Below are 20,886 nucleotides of genomic sequence, written 5' to 3'. Positions count from 1 at the left end.
GTATTATATCTTACTCAATCCATATATGTGTGCTAAATGCTAGTGGTTTTAAACAAAACTATTTGAAAATTAAAGCAAAACATGTTTAAGACATTTCATTACTTCCTTTTCCCCACCTTTTGTCTGACTTTTCTATAGTCTACGCTCTTTGGGACTCTTTCTTGTTAAGTGTATGTACAATTTTTAGTGTAGTGGCGCCCTGATGTGGCTGATGTCCCTATGTATTATTGTAATACAAAATGAGAATAACGGAAATGTAAACACCCCACTTGACAGTTAAACATGTCATAAATAAATATCTCCAAACACTGAGATATTAAGTGCAGACAAGGGTCAGAGACAAGTCTACTTCAAGGGGAGGAGATGTGGACCTCAACGGTGGGGGCAGAGAAACCATCCCTGTGTTCTCTGTGCCCCTCTGCACCACACATTTGACCTCCCCTCCCACAGAAGCTTTGCTGCCATTGGCTGTTACATCCTCTAGCAATGCCCCATTCCTCCATGAAGGTGCAGAAGGGGACAGAAAGCTTCTTGAGACATACTTGAATAAGGCCCCTCTTCAGCATGAATCACTGCAAGTAACAGCCCAGTAGTAAGAAATGGTGCATACAGATGGGATTATGCATATGGCCTTACCTCCCTGAGCCCCACATACATACACACTAACTCTCCCTTATTTTGCATAGTTTTGTGGATTTTATGGGGTTTATTATGGCACAATCCTTTTGACCAGAGTGTCCTGTACTAGGCATGCTCTCCACTATGCAGGGAACCTGTGCAGCCAATTACTTAGGAAAGAGCAAACTGGTGCAAAATACAATACAAACTCAGGTGGAGCAAGTCTCTACCCCACCTTACCTGCCCACTCCCCATCCCCACCCAGCTCCATCCAGGAGGTAGACTAAAGCAAAAAATTGCCTTCAGTGAGAAGGGTCTGCCTTGTTCATGGCAAGTTCAGTAAGAAAAGTCCAACAGCAGGCCCTCAGGCAGCACAGCCTTGGGAGCCACTGCAATATTATTTGAAATGTAAATAAAAACACAGCAGTACGGTTTCAATTAAAAGCCAAGCTCTGGCTGTGCCTGTTTGTAATTTACCATGTGGGAGTTTCACATTTCAAATGTATTAAGCCAAACAAAAGAATATGAACCAACAAAACCCTGTCTATTACATCCTTCCCCCAGCAAACACACCTCCTTCTATTTCTTTTTTGTCATTTTAGACTGTGAGCTGTTTGGATCAGGAACCATCTCTTTTCAGGTTTGTACAGCATCTAGCATGACCACAATATAGACAATACTGAACGATGCCACCTAAGCTGCAATGCTAAGGCACAACTCACGACAAGAGCTCTTGATCTTAATTACCTGGCTTTGGTCTGTTTAAGATGGTGGTACTTCAGTATACTGTATATACTGCATCTAACATACATAGAATTATTTTTCCTATTTTAATCTTAACTCATTCATTAAGCAAAGCCAGGAATAGTAACACAAAAGGTAAAACCTCATCCATCAGGCTTGTGAAAGCCCTTCTAATATTTCCTGGCTAGAAAATACATAGATCACTATTTAAGAAAACACCATTGGCAGCTTATTTGAGCATTAGGTATTTTAGCAAGATTAATAAAGAAAGCATGTTCTCTATAACCTGATTTTTCTTTGAAGTGGCACTGAAAATAATAAGTCTTTATACCTGGCCACAGGAGTATGGTTCAGTTGATTCACTCTCACTTCGTTACTGCCAAGGCTTTTTTCTCTTGAGTTGCAGAGAATTGTTTTCTCTCCTGAATACAGATAGCAAATGTTCCCTGTTATTGGGTTTTGCAAATAAAAAAAGTGACACAAACTTATTGAACAGGAAATTACAACTTTATTATATTTTCAGTTCTTGTGACCTCTGTGTTGGTTGTTCTAAGAGACAAATGCATTTTTAAAGATGCATTTTCATAAACATATCCCAGCTGCCAGTCATCTTGCCAATGGGGATTGGGGATATTGAAAAATGGACAAATCCTCATTGAATAAGGACTGACAAAAGAATAGACATACAATGCTGTTCTTTGCATTCCAGATATATTATTTCAGGTCTAACAGTTCTCACACCCACGGAAAGTCTGGCAATCAGAATATTAGCGCAGATATAAAAACTCTAATTTGATTTTCCATCTCTCTTACATTACGCAAAGCTGCTAATTCAGCAGTAGGTACAAAAGGAATTGGTCACAACAGATTTCTGCTTGCAGTGCTACAAGTGTGTGATCAAAACGTCATAATTCACTGATTGCTGTGTATGGGTCTGATCCTATAAAATATCACGCACCCTCAATTCCCATTAAACTCTCTGCAAATGAAGGGCAAGCAGGCCCTAAATGAGTGTAGTTTCAGCTTTCTACTGGGAAAGTTGCTGACTAAATATTAGGCCTGTCAAGATCTGGCAGTCCTGACCACAAAAGTAAGGACAGGTGAGTATCCATTGCAAGGAGGAAACACAAATAACAAACATGTCTTTAATAGTGTTGTTGTAGGTGTGTTGGTCCCAGGATATGAGAGACAAGGCAGGTGAAGTAGTATATTCTATTGGACCAACTTCTGTTGGTGAAAGAGACAAGCTTTTTGAGCTTCAAAGAGCTCTTCTTTAGGTCTGAGGAAGGTAATCAGAATGTCTAAGCTAAGCATTACCTGACCCTGCATCAGTAGAGATCGGTTTCTGTACACAGTCTTCTTGATTTATTTCTAACTCATCTTCAGAACTTGAGGTCTGAAGAGAAAGAATGCATCAAATTAAATTTCTCACAGGCTAGCTGCAAAAGGAGAACCCTTGTCCCTGTGCTGTGTACACCCTAATCAGTGTAGAGAGAAGCAAATCTTTCAGGAGCTTCTTATTGTTAGGAGCAATAATGAACAGCATGCATTGTGTCTGACATCCTTCACAAATAGTTTCATCTTCTCTAGGAAATGAATAAAAATTGTCTCCAAAACATGCAACGGGGGAGGGGGAGACTTAGGTTATGTCTACACTGATTCGCCGCCGTCACATTGATTTTTCCGTTTCGATTGAGCAGCAGTGAAGACACAGTCAATCAATCCAGAAATCAATTTAATAAAACCATCTCCTCAAAAAGCGTACCATTGCGTTGACGGGTATGCATTTCCCATTGGTGCAGGACAGTGGCGACAGCGCACTAAACAGAAGTTACAAAGTCGACAGGAGTTACGCAAGCTACTCTGCATAGCTTGTGTAACTCCCAGCCGGCAGGGTAGACCAGGCCTCAGTGTAAGAGTGGCCAAAAAAAATTTCTTAGCCTAACAGCAGAATTTTTAATTTTAAGGTAACACAAAAGCCTTAATTTCCCTGTAAAAAATAAGCCAGGAGTGCTTGCCAATAAAGATGTTACAATAAAGATAACTCTTTTCCACACCAACATAAACAAAACCACAAGTGTTTTTATTTGCCCTAAAGCTTGAGATATATTTTACTCCTGTGTACACATTGCTTTTACCTCTAGTTCTGAGTTTTCTTGAGTAGCTGGAGAGAAAAAATAATCTGGATCAGGAGTGAAAAATTCATCTGATATGTCAGGAGAGGAACTGGGGGAACGAGCTAATTCCCTTGAATGCTCCTGTGAAAGATGTTATAAAACATTATGAAGTTAAGATGCCTTCACAGCTATGTCAATATTGTAAAATATACAGCAACACTGTATAATGTTAAACAATAACATGTTAGTTATTTTATTGTCATTTCAGACTGAAACCAATGAGTTTCCTTCACTCAGGTGTATAACATTTATTCTTCTTACATTTTCAATAATTCCGCCTTTAGGATAGCTACTAGGTTTATATTATTTCTCTGGCATTATCCCTTCAGTTATTATGGGACCACTGTGCCTGCACCTGGTGTACCACCTTGTGCAGTGGTTCCCATCAGATCCCCAGGCAAGCAAAGCTGGAGCTATGCTAAAGGAGTACTCCGAGAGACCTCCCACCAGGACATTAAGGCTGGTCTTCACTACAGGGTTAGGTCAACCTAAACTATCTGACGTCAACCTAGCTGTGGAAGAGTCTTCACTTAAATTTGGCTCCCGCCGATGTAAGTGCCTCTCTACCCAAATTTAGTAACACCGCCTCCCTGAGAGGCTTAGAGTCATGGTCGATTTGATTAGGTCAACACAGCATCCATGTAGAGATTGCTTTGCTTACGTTGACTGTAACTGGCTTTCAAGAGCTGTCCCACAATGCTCCACACTGACAACACAATCGAGACAAGCGCTCCTGGTGAGGACACGCACCGCCAACACAAGAAGTCAAGTATGCACACACACAAGCGATTTTATAAGTGCAGTGGCTGTATGCCAACATAAGTTAGGTCAACATAATTCTGTAGTGCAGACATGGCCCTAGTACCGTGAGAAGTGGAACTGTCAATTCAGCATGTTGTATTCTTCTCTCTGAATCAGTCCCAACGCCTGAAACGGTGTCAGAGAGTGTTATGCTGCCAGAGGGACTATTGTTCAGGCCTCTTATAGTCATTAAAATATCCAATGGCATTTTTTGTTTGAATAAGTGTCAACCCTGGCAATAGTCCAACTTGGATGATTACATTCTGTTGACAATACCTACATTTCCCCTCGAGTTTTTATTCACTTTCTGCATTAAACTGCCACTAAACCTCCCAGACATGTTGTAAAACAGATCTGTTGGCCTGGCAGATGTGCTGCAAGGCCCATCTCTTCCCAAGCCTTTGGGGAGGAGGTGGATTGGTGGGAGAGTCTTGTGGGTTTAGGGGAGGAGTCTTATTATCTGGGCAATTTAAGCAATAGTGGCTAAATTTTCAAAGGTATTTAGGCATCTGAAGTGACTAAGCATGTTAGTCATCTAACTCTCATTGATTTCAATGGGAGTTAGTCCTTACCTGATAATACTACTAAGTATCTATCTGCGTTTTTGGGTGCCTAAAGACATTTGAAAATCTGATCCTTGGGGTATTCATATTGTAAGAATTGTCTACACAGCAGATACTATTTTTATTTTATAAAAAGCAGCTCCTGGTGTTTCACAATATTAAACAAATCATATTCCTGCAATATAAAATGTGCCTCGCACATTATTTGAGCCATACAAAAATCATACATATTGCAAACTTGAGAGAGAAAAAAATCTCATCACTCTATGTTCTTTACATGCAAAAACAATTTTTGGTGTTTTCAGGTGCATTCCTGCCTAGTTTTTCTAAACTGCAGGCATACATGTGGCTTTGCCACCACTCTGTGAAAATTGCTTTTAAAAGCATGAATCAATTTCAGATTCATAACTTTTGTTCTCCTGCTTCCAGTTTCTTTAGATTCCCAATCCTAGATATTTCACTTGATTGATATATACTTCAGCCTACCCTCCCGCTGCTCACATTGCCTAGGTGGGTTTACAGACCCAAACAACAAATGGAGGGCTCCTAGGCAACTCAGAGTTAAAAGATCAGCAATATCTGGTTTCCTTCATTTTTCCAGTGTGCAGTATATACAGAACATGTACACAACTATCTGTCACAAAACTGATCTCATAGATTACTAATAATAATTAGATTTATTGGATTACTGTACGTACACAGTAGGGATTCTCATCTTTTGTCGGTGTGATTGAATTCTTAGGAACAGTTACTCTGCACTCTGCTTGCTCATCTTTTGCTACAGACTGCCAACTTCTGCCTAACAAATTGAAGCATGTCAGAATGGAACACAATTATTATTCAAAGGATAATGTGGCTTGAATGGTTTGTGCAACTGATAGAATATAAATATGAATAAATCTATGAATGGCAGTAAAGCTACATGATCTCTTGGGGAATGGAAAGATAATGACAATTAAACACTCAATTCATAAAACCAGGCACGTGAATCTTTACTGAGGATTGTCCTGAAAACGTTCTTCTTCAAAATAGCATCTATGTGCATGTCAATTATGAACAATTTTTGAAAATCTGAATTAGCCACATAATTAGGATCTAAGCAAGCACCATGCAGTAAAACTCTCTCTATAAAGAACAAATCTCAGGCTATGTCTACATTACAAATTATTTCGGTATAACTTATGTCACTCAGGGGCTTGAATAATCCACACCCTTGAGCAGCCTAAGTTCTAACGACCTAAACGCTGGTATGGACAGGCTTATGTCAGCGGGAGAGCTTGTCAAGTTATTAAGCCAACAGAGAGCTCTTTCCTGCCAGCTTAGAGCATCTTCACCAGAAGTGCTACAGTGGCACAGCTGCATCGGTGCAGCCGTGCTGTTGTAGTGTAGACATAGCTTCAAGCTCCATGCATATAAAATACAAGCCATAGGACAGTCATTGTTAGGACTCTGTCCTACTGCTAGTGCCATTTGTCATTGTGTGGGGCTTGCCCTATATGGGATCAGGTCATTGGTTTCATCTGGGTGTGATTATTTCACTGACAAAACACAGTCATTTTCATTTACGGTTCTGTGTGTGTCTTTGCCGAGAAGTGACTCCTTGGTCATTTCCCAGTGTGGGTGGGTGTGAGGAACGTTAGTTTACAATGAGATATACAGCAGCTGGATTCCTCTTTTGCAAGCCATCAGCCTGATTTCATGAGATCTCAGAGACAGAGCTCCAAGGGGGGGTTCCACAGTCAATTAAATATTGATTGCTAAAACTTCCTTTGTGACCTAAGCAGAGGCCCATGGCCTTGCCTTCCTTTCTGTGTGTGTGTGTGTCTGTGTGTGACCATCCAATTACTTAATGTCTCCACACCAGCTGAGACTAATAAGCAGTAGCTACTTAGGAAGTGCAGATATAGGCTTGATTGCTACAAATTTTAAAATAGAGAGTCTCTATTAGCGGTGCCTGTGGACCAAGCCACAAGCCCTTTGAAGATCTGTGGTGGCCAATTCAGATAGGATACACAGGCAGGGGAAATCCATATTTGGAGAATCTGATGAAGCCACATTAATCTATCTTGGCTGTAACGTGGCAATGCATCTACTGGCTTATCTCACATTACCCCATAACTCAGAGGAGACCACAGCTCAGGGAGAGAATGAGGGTCATGTGACTTTTTTACAGGAATCAGGTTAACCATCTGTCTTGTCTGCTACCATAGGACTGTCCAATAGACCGGTATAGAGATATGCAAATATTGAAACTGAGGGAATATTAACCCTCTCTATGGGCTCTAACATGACAAAGCTTAGTTCCTCAATTCCCACCAAAGCCAATGGAAACTGAGGAGGCTCAGTACTCCCGGGCGGGGACCCCCATCCACCCCTTAAGTGCATACAGCTCAGTTCTGGGCATAGTCAATGCTCTTCACTGACCTTCTTTAGGGGACAACTTTGGAAACTACAGTGGCCAATGATCACTCCAAATAACAATCTGACTGGAAAGGCAGAAAGATGGATTCCAACAGCATTACCTGCAAAACTTTTGAATATAGACTCCAAGTCACTCTCATCTGACTCAATTATCTCCTTCCTGCCCAGATCCTGGGTTTCAGTGCCATCGCCTATATGCCACCTGTCATCCTTTCTCTGCCAGCCAGCACATTCCTGCCCCCTGAAGGTGACATGCAGAAAGGCTTCCTTCATGCTTTCTGTCTCGCTCTCTGAGGTGCATTCACTTGGCGGATATGGAGGAATAAGTCCCAGCTGCCCAGACGCCACTCTTTTAGCCATTTGTTTCACTTCAGCTAGGCAAAAAGTATATACTTAAAGTTATCTTCTCGGAATACTGGTCACACACTAGGGTCTCACAGGACCCTCCTGCAAAACCCACCTGCGCTCAACCCAGGTGCTCTGAGTGGGAGCCGGGATTTGGAAGTTCAGTACTTCCCCTGTGTTGCTTCAGGGTGACTGCAAACTGCCCCAGTCATGGCCAAAAGGTTTACTTCACAATCATATAGGCTAGAAACACATTTCTTTTTTAATAAAAGCTTATATCCTGCAGACACTGATGGGGAAGCCTCAACACATACACATTCACATTCACCAAGGAATGTTTGAATGGGTCGAGCTCTGGTAATAGGAACTTTCTACTACTCATGTTCTACTGCCATCTAGTAGCTATTGCAATGACTCACAGGGGAGAAATCCCATTCACATACTTCTCTGGATTCATTCCAGGCTGTTTTGTTACTCCTTCAAGAACTGTGGGCTAACATTTCCTGTATACTATTTCACACCATCTTAATGTGGTTATGCTGAACTCACACATGCTGGATGTACTGGGAACACAGGATTTCCATTCAAAATGCTCAGTGTTTTCACAAGAGTGGCCAGACAGGGCTGAAGATGAATGATGCCCAACATTGAAGATGCCCCTGTTGCATACACAATATCTTTTTTGTAAACCCACAGAAGAAAAAAAAAATGAGGACATCATCAGTGGCCTGACAATTAGCTGCCTGGACTATGGGCTCTTCCAGGGCTTAAATTCAGCAGAGCTGTCTGGAGCAGAGCTCCAGTAAATATTTTCAAATTCACAGGGCAGAAGCCCCGAGCCCCGACACGCCCTCGGAACTGGAACCCCCAATCACAGCACATCCAACGGGGCTGGAGCCCCAAGCCCAAGGAAATACTCTGTGAGAATTTAAGCCCTGGATCTATTTCGAGTACCCTACTCTATTTTTACCCAAAACTCCCAATGAAGTAGATGGGAGCTGCAGATACTCAGCACCTGTGAAAATCAGGTTGCCCTTATTTAAGTGTCTCAACATGCACTTGGGTGTTTGGTCAAGTTTGCAAAAACTTTACACTCAACAGCATTCTTGGTCTGTCTTGCTGTAAAATGATCATTTTTAACACCACATCTGATCAATTCCAAAATTTCAGGGAATGTTCAGTATCAATGGTCAAACAGCTCTTAACGGTGGGAGGGGGATTAGAAAACTGAAAGGTAGAAAATGGGGGACACATGAAGTCATGGCTAGTTCTTTAGCACAGCCACAAACTCAAGCACCTCTGCAATTGTCAATAGATCAAACAACTGCTTGCTGGCACCTATTAACACCTTCCAGCATAACAATACTCCTATCTCCTCTCTGCCTATCCTCCCAGTTGGGTTCAGTATATTGACACACTGAATGATTTCTCTCCAACACAAAAAAAAGAATTATTAGGGGGTGGGAAGAGAGGAGAGACCCTGGTATAGGAGGAGGAGGAATGGGGCACACAGTACCCCTGGTTGGAGGGAGACTGGGGGGAGTTTCAGGGAATCCCTGTTGTAGCAGGTGATGGGAGTGTGGCACACAGGGAACTTGGGGGAGGGGGGAGAAATGAAGGGATGCAAGGAGCCCCAGGGGTGTGCAGTAAGCTCAGGCTCCACAAGCTATGAAGTGTGCAACCCCTAGTTAACTGTAGGCATCCAGATTTGGATATTTTGGCCTATCAGGCAGCATGTTCAGCTTCGAAGCGGGAGAATAGCACATGTTGTTCAAGAATCCTTCTTCCCTCTGTCCCTGGCTAACGGACAGGGAGCCCCTTCCAGTGCTCATTGGTCCTCTATCAGACTGATGATGGACATGCTCAAAATATACAGGTGAGACAAATTAGATGGTGACAGATGAGCAGATCTGAATTTACAAAGATCTAATCACAAGAAGATATGTGAGGATTCTGGAAACCCCAACAGCAGAATAAAGATCTTTCATGAGGGGAAAAAGGCCATTAGAAGGTCTAATGATGTGTTTCAGAAATGTTAGTTAACTCTATAGTGTTTAATCAACACTGCCTTTTACTCACTCGTCCATTCTGACTGCACCATCCTTCGCTCCTCACTTCTTATCCTTGTGCTGTAAATTTCAGACGCTGATTTTGGAACAAACCTACAGTGAATTGTTATAAGATGCACCAAACAGATCTCTGTTAATAAATACAAAAATGTATCATTTTAACTGTTCCCCAGTTAGCAAAACACCGAGAGCTTTGAGATGCGAAGTTTACACTTTAAAGTTATATTTGCATAGCTATGTCAGTTGGGATGTGAAAAAATGACATAGCCATGCCAACAAAAACTCCAGTGTAGATGCAGCTATGTTGACAGAAGAGTGCTTTTGTCGACATAAGTAACATCATCTGGAGGTGATGCTCCTAACACTGTCAGAAAAACTCCTTCTGTACCGGTGTAGGCTGTGTCTACACTAAGGGGCCATGCTGACATAGGCTCCGTTGTGTTGACATAGCCTAGGTCTCACAGCATACAAGGTTCTAAAAACCCCACAGAACTAGCACACGGATTTCCCAATGGCTTAGACTACAGGCGGATGAGTTAGGTCCATTATGGAACAGCATGACACCATTAATACTTTAGAACCTGAACCCACAAGATGCTGAGAACCTTCAAAGGACCAGCCAATCTTGGCATTATGCCTTCCTCATCAGCGAGTGTCATATAGATTTATACTCTGTAGGTCAATCAACTGATGAATGGAGAGTTAAAGACACTTGACATCTCCATTTTGGATACCAATGATCCCATTATCAATTCCTTGACTATCCAACTATTAATCTGTCTCCATTTTCAAGTGCATTGACTCACATGACTGTGTCATCTGTTTTTAATCGATGACAAATCTTTCCCATTTATCTTCTGGTCATTTATTTCTTTACCAAGAGGATTTTGACCCATTGGGTCACCTTCACTTACTCTCTTATTAAATTTTTCCAAAAAAAACTAACAGGTTAGTGCAACATTTTCCCTAGCTGGTTTAACCCTATAAAGTCATTCTAGGGGTAGAACACATCTAGTTCTGTTCCCATTCTCAGCACTGCCATTGGCTCAATTTCATCATTTACTTTGTTGTCTGTTTGGAGATATGCAAAGAAATATGCAGAGAAATGATATGAAGAACAAAGTACAGTACCTCACCAGATCTGGGGAACTGCACATCATGGAGTATAGTGCTGAGGTTTGCACTAGCTGCCATTGAAGGGCTGCACAGGTGCTCTCTGCTGTGCCACTGGGTTTAAGGGGAAGATTCTGTTTCCACCACCCACAACACAGGCATTGATCCAACACCCATGGAAGTCAATAGAAGTCTTCCTTTAAGCGTTGGATCAAGCTATTCACAGGGACCAGGATTTGGCCCTTATTATCTACAAAAACAAAAATATGCACATACACCAAAAATATATTTCATTTCATTGTACGTTAAAGGGGCCAAGAAATAATACTTTAAAAATAAATTCCTTTACCTGTGGTGCTAACAGCACCTGAGAATATTACAATGGAACCTTAAATATCTTGCTTAGTTGCTGCCAGACATGTTATTTGGAATTTTAAAAAAAAATTCACTGAGCTGTGACAGCAAAACTAGACTAGTCTCCTTAGTCAGTTTCACAGTTTAGGAAAAACTCACTTGGCACTATTCCTTTTGTCATGCTGGGTAGATGGGGGGGAGAGAATTTGTCATATTGGTTAATATCAGTGTGTCAAAATCATAATTCATCTGAGATATGCCATGTCAGGTACTGTTAGAAAGGTTATAATGTGCTAAGTCTGATGATAATACTTATGTTCATGTGTGATATGTGAAATGGAAGTTATAGATATATTTGAGATATGTGTATTTCAAATTGTGCTGCCTGGGCAACATCCCAGATAGGATGGCGGCAGGACAATAGCCTGCTTAATGGCCCATTAAGACACTTGCGGATACAAGGGGCCCAGGAAGAAACTAAAGGCATACCTGAAGAGTTACCAAGATTGACCCAGGTGACTCTGGACTCCATTTTAGTTCTTGTAACATTCCACAAGACAGCATGACCAGGGCCAAAGGGTATATAAGGGCAAGCCACAGAATCCATTTTGTCTTTGTTCCTGTTCAGCTACAGACACATGCCTCTGGATCAATTCATTTTGTAACTGAACCAAAGGACTAAGATCCGTCCAGGTACTGGATGTATACCAGAGGAACTGTACAAGCCTGCAACTCCATAATTCTAGAAACCTGATATATGTGGACTTTTAGTCATTTGTATGTATCTGATTGCTCTAATCCTTTAACATTTCTCTTATGGTTTATTTCTTTCTTTTTGCAATAAACCTTTAGTTTAGTTACTAAAGGATTGGCTGGCAGTGTGGTATTTTAGGTAAAGATCCAAACTTATATTGAATTGGTACTGTGGCTCACTCCTTGGGGGTCAGGGGAACCTATTTAGTAAAGCGCATAGAGTTTAAATAACTGGTCTCTTTACGAGACCCAGTGGCTAATTGGGAGCCAGAAAATGAAATGCAGTAAAGGGGGCTGTGTGTATTTGTATACTGGCTTCTGTGGGGATTCAGAAGCGCAGTTTGTGGCTGGTTGGGAAGTCTGGCTTCAGTGCCACCCACCAGTGCTGGGAGAATCTGCTCTCCGTTTGCAGCCTGCCCTGACCTTGACATTATCAGTTGGCTACCCTGGGCACGGGTCGGGTCACACCTTTTAATACATTTTTGTTTCCAAATACATGTTATATATACAAACAGGTATTTGTGTGTAAGTTACAGAAAAGTAATTTAAAAGCTTTTAAAACCATTTTAAAGTGCTTAGATATCATTTATCACATCAATTCTTACCTGTTTCACCTCTTTGCTGGTGAGAACAGATCCCACAGGGACAGGTATTCTACACTGACAGATTCTGACAAGTTATTAAGCTCTCATAGTAGATATCTTGTCACCTCTATAGCTGACAATGAGTCTGTTTCATGGAAAGCCCTAATTGGGTGGATGGCTTTTTGCTTGCTGAGAAAAACTCAATGCCAGTTTTAATCTTGGATGTGTCTCCTTTTGACAGTTGTTTTAGCAGGAGGAATCTGCAGGAATTTATTTCTTTGTGACTAGAACTGAAAAAACAGACAGAACTCACCATATCTCTTCTCCGATTCCACTTCCTCCAGAACTTGAAACAGTTCCTCTTTGGTGCTGCAAGTTGACATTTTTTTTTCCATCGTACAGCCACACACGGATGCAATTGCTGAAAAATCAGCCCACCAAACCATGACTCAGAGCTTGCCAGGCACTATGTGCTTCTTACTAGTTTAGTTTTCTCTAAATGCATACAAAGGACTGGATCCTGCACTCTTTATACATTCTTCATTTCGGTGGCAGGTTCTGATCCTTGATTAGGACAAAATACACTCTAAATCTCCTAGCAGGTTCTTTACATACTTAAGGGCCCAATTCTACAAGTACCTCCTGGGAATTACTGGTACTATACAATTTACAGAAATGTACATAAATCCCTCCTTCAAACCCATTTCTTTGGACTAGCAATCTACTACTTTCATGCTAAACATGTTAAATCATTCTTTCAATATCCACAAAAACCTAGAAGTCCCCATGACATGACATCTCAAATGTCTGTAACCCCAAGGACACAAACAAGAATCCATAATAACCTCTCCCTCTCTGCTTGCTCTGTCTCCTGATATGCCTCCCTCCACCTTATGACATGATGTTTTCTCCACTGTGCCATTGTATTGTCTAAATTAAACTAAGCAGCAGGGACCTTGTCTGATCGCTGTGCCTGTGAAGCATCATGCACACCAGGGGGCTACTCAAATAAGCAAAAAAGCTAAACAACTGTATAGGCAAATATAACTAAGACCTTCTTACGCTTTTACACATAGGCATTTTCAGTCATCTTCAAAATCAGTCTTCAAAATTTGTTCATGCAAAAATTGTGAGCACAAAAATTAGAGACCAGTTTTTAAATGTATGACCCAGATGATTTCCCTACATATGCTATCAGTTACAAGACTCCATGGGATGCAAGTTAGCAGAATGTTGTCATAAATAAAGATGAAATATATGTATGAAAAACTACTATTTTGATAAAACAAAAAAAATTTCAGATATTACTGTACTCAGGAGCAGGCTGATAATTTTCTATTCAGTGCACAACATGCACAGTACACAAACATTCAAATCAATAACCATTGTCTTTTCTTGAAAGAGCATCCAGACCTGTTAATCTTGTCATTGCTACACTCCTGATATACAACATAGTTATGATTAATACCCATATGGCCAGTCACATTCATCTCCCCTTTACCTGATAGTTTGGCACTACTTGAGCCTCACTACTCTTCGAGCTGAAATCACTCTGACAGTCATCATCTTTATTCTTACACCTTTCACCATAGTGCTCAACCGTCTCACTCTGAGCTGCCCTCGGTTTCTGCACAGCTTTTGAGATAGCCTGGAAATGGTCAAATTTCAAAGCACTTTGCGCCCCAGGCACTTGCAGTGATGGTGGTATATAGTTCCCGGATGGAGGGCCTACTGCCTTCCACAAAAAAGCATCAGTTCCTGAAAAGGGAATCTTGATATTTTTGAGAATATCATCAATTTTATCTAAGTAGCTCTCTATGGCCATCTGCTTAGAAACCTGCTCTGCTTGGATTTGCTTAAGCAGCTTTTGTTGGTTTTGAATGATTTCTAATTTGTCTAATTTCGACTCTGTTCTGTACAGGGAATCTGTTGCCTGTTGCAGTAACGTCTGAGAAATCTTGAGATTAAGGACACATTTGCTGATGTGCTGCTCAGTTTTGGATGGACTACGCACACTTTCCTTGGCATCTGCTTCCAACTGGCGTAGCATGCATGACTCGGAGGCCTCACTCAGTCTCTCTACCTCCTCTATACTGTACTCTGTATCCATTTCTGAAGAGCTGCCTTCCTCACTAGAATTTGGCTGCTCCACTAACTGTATTTTAGGAGGCTGAAGTAGGATCTGGGAGGCAGCCCTGTCCTCGTCTACATTTTGCTGTTTTATTTCATCTTCCAAAGCATGATCTAATCCAGCTAGTTCTTCCAGAACATCTTCATGTAATTCTGGATAACATGCATAGATTTCATTGATTTCAAAACTACAGAGGCTGTCGTCCACATCGCTAGCACTGTAGGTCCGCTGGAGTTCAGAAGCTATATCTTGGCTCAGGTCCTGTGTTACTGGCTGAATACTAGTTATACACTCACGTTTTATGACGGTTTCTTTTTCAACAGGAGAAACTGAACACCTTGGTGCAGTCGAGTTGCCAGCTGAAAATCAGATGTTAACATTAATCTACTCCCTCAGACCTCCATTACATATATTGCTTAGACATTTAAAATCCTTTTTTGTAATTCGAGCAGCAGCATTCAACCCCTCTACTTGAGACTGTGTATAAGCATTTCTATTATTATCACACACTGTCTTGAAAAGTGGACCCTGTTTCATGGTGACTGTGAGGTAGAACACTAGGTTTATGTCTTATTCTTTTCAAAATGCATCACAAAATCTTTAGTACTGACCTAGAAGAGTCACATTTTAATAGTTAATGTCCATTTTCCTTCCTCTACGTATGTAAAGAACCTTGATCAGAGCTGACCAGAAATTGAAAAATCACCTCCCACCAAAAAATTCGCATTTTTTAAATAAATTTCCTCTCAGATCAGAATGAAAAGTTAAAGATAGGACATTTTCATGGGAAGGGATTTCCAGAAAATTTCATTTGTGTTCTTCTGAAATGGGATTTTTTCAGCTTCCTGCCCACCTGGAATGCTCTTGTGAACTTCGTTTTCCGCTTCCTGGCTCTTCCCCACCCACCCCCAGCACAGCTGCTGGAAAGGCAGTAAACAGGGAGGCAGAGACACATCATTTAAATTTTCCCAATGAAAACATCAAAATTTTTCAGCAAAACTGAAATGTTCCGATGGAACACTTCAATTTTGTACAAAAATGGCATTTTCTGTCATCGTTCTGACAGAAAATTCCCAATCAACCGTAGCTGGACCTTGTAGTTCCACTGAAGAAGCAGGCAGTAATATGTGGGGATATTGCATACAGGTCCATATTCCCTGCAGCCCATGGAGCTCTGACAGCTAAGGTGGGTCCATAATTAAGTGGCTCCACAACTAATTCTCTTCTGCAGAGAGGGAGTGTGGCAGCAGCAGTGATCTAGTGCAGCCTTCTGCAACCTGTTTTAGAGGGGAGTAAGGAGAGAAGGGAAAATATGACTTGCCCCAAACCCCTATCAGCAGCTGTGCTAGTTCCACGATTTGGCTCTAACTCAGTGGAGGTACACCTTCCAAATGATAGGACACATTCTACTAAGTCTTCTACTGGCCTATGGCTTCTGACAGCACAAAATTCTTTGAGTGCTAATGACCAAGTTGTCAGGATTGTTCCCCCCCCCCCCCCCCCCATCCTGTGGGATAAAAGAAAACACCAATGTGAAGGCACTTGGCATGCCTCCCAGGAATAGAAACATACGAGTCTTTGTTATCTCCTCTCCTTGCACATCCAGTGTTTCCCTCTTGTAATTACATGCTGACCCCAAACAGACATTTATATCTGGAAACACGTCATGCCTTTGTGCAGCTGAACTTTCATCAAAGCGACCCATTCGAGACTCAATCAAGTCCTGTAACATAAGGAAGACTGTGAAGGGCAATTTATTTGTCATTCCTATGTCTTCAACTTTTATTTTAAACCGATTTGCCAAATAAACAAAAGAAAACTCAGACCCAGACTTAAAGAAAACAACTTGAACTCTAGGAAACTATTAATTCTGAGTAATCAAATATGATTTTAAAAACATAAAAGCTATAATCCTGAGTCACCTTTAAGTCATTCTTCAATATATAACGAATATCTTGAAGACTCATAGAGCGGTCCTTCTGTTTAGGTGCTAGACCTGTCTTTACAACGTCATAGTATAGTTTGGGAAGTCTGACATCAGTTTCCAAATGTTGCCCAGAAATTACAAGTTCTTTAATATCTGAGCCTTCAAGCCCATTCCAGGGAAGAGTTTCTGTAAGACATATAACAAATATGGATCACAGCATGGCTCTAATGAAAGAAGGGAAAGAATCACAGGGACATAGCTGTAACTATATATCAGATCAGCAGTCTGTCTCGTCCAGTATCCTGTCTGTCTCTGACAGTGGTCTCTGACAGATGCTTCAGAGGAAGCTGCAAGAAACCTCCTCGTGGACAATTATGGAATAACCTGACCACAGGGAATTTTTTCCTAAGCCCTCTCAGTAGTAGTTGGTTTATCCCTAGAATAATTTTTTTTCAATCTCATCTTTTATAGGTGTGGATGTTCACACTATCAATATAAAAGTCTAATTCTTTTTACAATTTTACTAAAATCTTTGCCTCTATGATATCTTGTGACAGTGAGTTCCACATGTTAATTGTGTGCTATGTAAAGAAGGATTCTCTTTTATCTGGTTTATTTTGTTACCTTCCGCCTCACAGGGAAGTCTACTCTGCAATTAAACAGCACCGCAGCCCAAGCACCATGAGTCCAAGTCAGCTGGCCTAGGCCAGTCGGGAGTGTCTAATTGCAGTGTAGACATACCCTCAGTGACAGAAATCTGAACCTCTTTAACTGTACCTGTTAGGGCTTCCTGCATTACCATACAGAAGCTATAAATGTCTGATTTGACTGTGGCTGCCTTTTCGAGGATCACTTCAGGAGCACACCACTTATACAGCTGGGCTGGGACAGGAACACGCGTGAGATCGCTGTGGTCCCCTCCATCCTTGCTGCCAGGAGAGAAACAGGAGTAAAATTTTGGGAAACTGTAACACGTGGCAAGTAGCTGGCCTATCCAATGTAGTGAGAGACAAAAGAATTCAATAAATCTTATTAAGACTAGGAAACAAACCAACCAATGTCAACTGAGTTGAATGTTTGAGGAATTCAGTCCAAGATGTTAAGTTGAAAATAACCTAGCACTGCAATGACTCCTCTGGAAGCTCTGACACTATGGGATGCAGAAATTAATTTCTTTATTTTCAGATATACATTTATTTTAAATGAGCTATGCTCTGCACAAAATTTACCAAAAAAGCAAAACCAGTTCAAAAGCAGCTTTTTGAAAGAACATTTATAATATGTTATAGAAATAAACAGCTTGTATTGGCACATTATAGAAGAGGCCTTTGTTGGTGAAAATGAGATATAACAGCTTCTTTCAAAGCTTAATCCTCAAATAAAGACAAATCAAAGGTTAAAGATGTCCAAATTATGGGATATTTTTACAACCAAGTCTTTCACTCTGGTCAGCATTCATAGCACAGGTGAAAGACTAGTGAGTTGTGCCATCTAGCTTGTTTATATCCATCTGGCAGTGTAATGCCAGTACTTCCCTATGACTAGAAGTTAACTTCCCTCTACTCTCCACACAATAGTTACACCTCATTCTTCTTCATTTTGAACTGGGAATGGGTGCTCTTTAAAAATCATTATCTAGGACAAAGAGTTTTTTTCTGATTCTACAGATGCCTATTTCCTATGTCATTAATTTAACATTGCTCAAGGGACCATGGTCAGATATTTTAGGTTAAAAGCAATGCCACAGGCATTGTATATTCAAGAGAAACAATCAACTTAAATCATATTTCTGTCAGAAAACATTATATCCATCATGAAAACAAGAAAGATCTAAGACTTATTTATAACTGAAAGAAGCTAACAGGAGTGGAGGATAAATTTCTCTATTTCTTTCAGTTAATTTCCTTTGTATATTTGGGAGGTTTTTTTGGTTTATAGCCATTTTCTCCTCTGAGTAAACACCTATAATCACCACCTGGGAAGTGGGAAAACCCGTGTGTACTTTTTTAATTTTTAAAGGGAACTGAGATAAAATACAAAACTGAAGACACAGTATGTAGTACCTAAAACCAATTTTTAAAAATTCAAATTAACAATGTACCATCACATAGGAAGTAAACATTTGTAGAAGACAAAGAATAAGAGTGATAAAACTTGGCAAGAAGCCGCTATATTTCATTTTCACCAACAGAGGGCTCTGCTAATAAATGTCAATAGTAACTCTGTATTTCTACAGTAGTTAAAATATGATGCTTTTTCAAAGACAGCCTGAGGTGTGTGTGAGAGTCTCATAGGATTTCTGCCTCTGCATGGTCACTAGAAGCAGGTTCCATTTTTTGTTCTCCATCTCTCTTGCAGTGTCTTTACACTAAAGTGGAGCAGAGAACCAGTTTCCATTGTTAACCTCTATTTTCTGATATTTATAGGAAGCCATAAAAATTGAGATCACCTGAAACTTATGACTTTGGGTGAGCACTGACCATGTATCTGAGCAATGGAAATGTGGAAACTCGTCTACCTACAGTCAAATCTACAATGCAGTCAAAGAAAGATTTGGATGGATCTCTGCGGCCTTGTTCATGCACAGAGATCCACTAGTTATCAGGAGAGCTGCAGGATCACCCTGACAAAACAATTCAGTCCTCAATTTGGCCTCACCCATCTGCCTTTCCAAGTAACAATGTGATAATTCTTTACCTTTCTATCATGTACTCCAAGTTGGTTAACTTTGCCTCACCAGCAGAAACAATCTGTATAGCGTAAGAGGTGAGTGAACAGTGGATAAATCCACGTGAGTGCAAAAACCTCAAAGCATCATTAACCTGAAGTAGTAGATGCACAATTGTCTCCATATGCAATACTGGAAATTCTGAACGCTGCAAAAAAAACCCAGAAGAGTCAAGAATTCACATTGCTGATAACTGAAGATCAATGTAATGCAAAAGCTATTGTTAATATAACAATAAAGGTGGAGAAATCAAAAAGTGAAGGTTTTGACTGCAAAGTTAACTCAATCCCCTTGCTCATGAAGATTATTACATGAGCTAGGTGAAGCCAAATGGTAATACATTAAAAAAGAATAGAAAATAATATATATGTGCAACATGCCTAAGTTAACATTGCAACAGAAAATAGCATTTGGAATTTCTCAACCTTGTGTTTTATTTCTCTACTTCAGTAATAATATTTTGTATGTTTCTCCCTTTTGTTAAGGAAAAATTGGTAAGCAATCAGTCATGGGAAAGGGAGGGGAAAAACAATCAGCATAAATAACTGTATGTAAAACAGCTGATAAAACCTCTCACTCACTGTTGTAACTCAGCTCTAATCTGCCCTTTGATACATACAGAATCACAGAAATGTAGGGCTGGAAGGAACCTCAAGAGATCAGCTAGTGCAACCCCCTGAGTTGATGTACGACAAGTAAACCTCGACCATCCCTGACAGATGTTTGTCCAACCTGTTCTTAAAAATTTCCAATCATGGAAATTCCATAATCTTCCCTGGAAGCCTATTCCAGACTTTAACTATCCTTATAGTTAGAAAGTTTTTCCTAATATCAAATCTAAATCTCCCTTACTGCAGATTAAGTTCATTACTTTTTATCCTACTGTGACACTAAGCACCCTTACATTCACACCCTGCATACTACTGTAATAATCTTTGTACAAAATATAACTTGTCAGGTATCATTTGAAAACTAATAACTCACTGATCATTAATGTTCTTGTGTGATGTATGTACACAGTGGGTATAAAGAGTTATGGATATATGCTAGATTTATGACTAAGTGTATTTAAACCAGGCATGTCAAGGGAGTTGTGAAACAGGTCTATCCTAAATAAGGTCATGTGTGTTTAACTCAATTTACATATAAGCAATAAACAGGACCATCAAGAAAGCAGAGGGAACAGTCAGCAGGAAAACAGAATAATTTGCATTTCAGCAAACACTCGTGGGGAAAGCAAAAGCATGGAGCTTCCTTCATCACCAGACTCCATGTCACCTTCCTCACACCTTGAATAAACTTTACTTTGACGGTTGACTCTCAGAAGAATCCATTTCAAAGGTTTACCGGTCTATAATGACAGGGGGTCTGAATATCAGGTGATAAGCAGTTGAATCAACTGATTGTATACAATATTACGGTATTATAAAAGTGTATAGAGAGAGGCCCTTTCTGAAAGCTAATGACACACTGCTGATTAATATCATTGTGAAACGTATGCATTAACATTACATGAGGAAATATGGATACTAGATGATATTATGTTTTAAAGTCTGTG

At 40.5% G+C, this 20,886-nt stretch overlaps 1 protein-coding gene across 1 annotated transcript in view; it reads right to left on the bottom strand.

Moving 5' to 3' along the window:
• TEX14 (testis expressed 14, intercellular bridge forming factor) overlaps positions 1 to 20,886 on the bottom strand; it is a 69,520-nt gene that overhangs the window by 25,072 nt on the left and 23,562 nt on the right. The window contains 13 exon segments of the mRNA XM_067565771.1: positions 1,694 to 1,784; positions 2,680 to 2,758; positions 3,501 to 3,620; positions 5,602 to 5,702; positions 7,426 to 7,698; positions 9,749 to 9,831; positions 12,856 to 12,935; positions 12,937 to 12,963; positions 14,044 to 15,032; positions 16,246 to 16,396; positions 16,596 to 16,786; positions 17,378 to 17,529; positions 19,298 to 19,476. Of these exon segments, the coding sequence (XP_067421872.1) occupies positions 1,694 to 1,784; positions 2,680 to 2,758; positions 3,501 to 3,620; positions 5,602 to 5,702; positions 7,426 to 7,698; positions 9,749 to 9,831; positions 12,856 to 12,935; positions 12,937 to 12,963; positions 14,044 to 15,032; positions 16,246 to 16,396; positions 16,596 to 16,786; positions 17,378 to 17,529; positions 19,298 to 19,476 (2,516 nt within the window).

This window comes from Emydura macquarii, unplaced genomic scaffold, assembly GCF_026122565.2.
Source record: "Emydura macquarii macquarii isolate MOO-44397 ecotype Brisbane River unplaced genomic scaffold, CSIRO-AGI_Emac_v2 contig_2699, whole genome shotgun sequence".
In the NCBI taxonomy this organism is placed as follows: Eukaryota; Metazoa; Chordata; order Testudines; family Chelidae; genus Emydura; species Emydura macquarii.
This window is presented reverse-complemented; position numbering and strand designations above follow the sequence as displayed.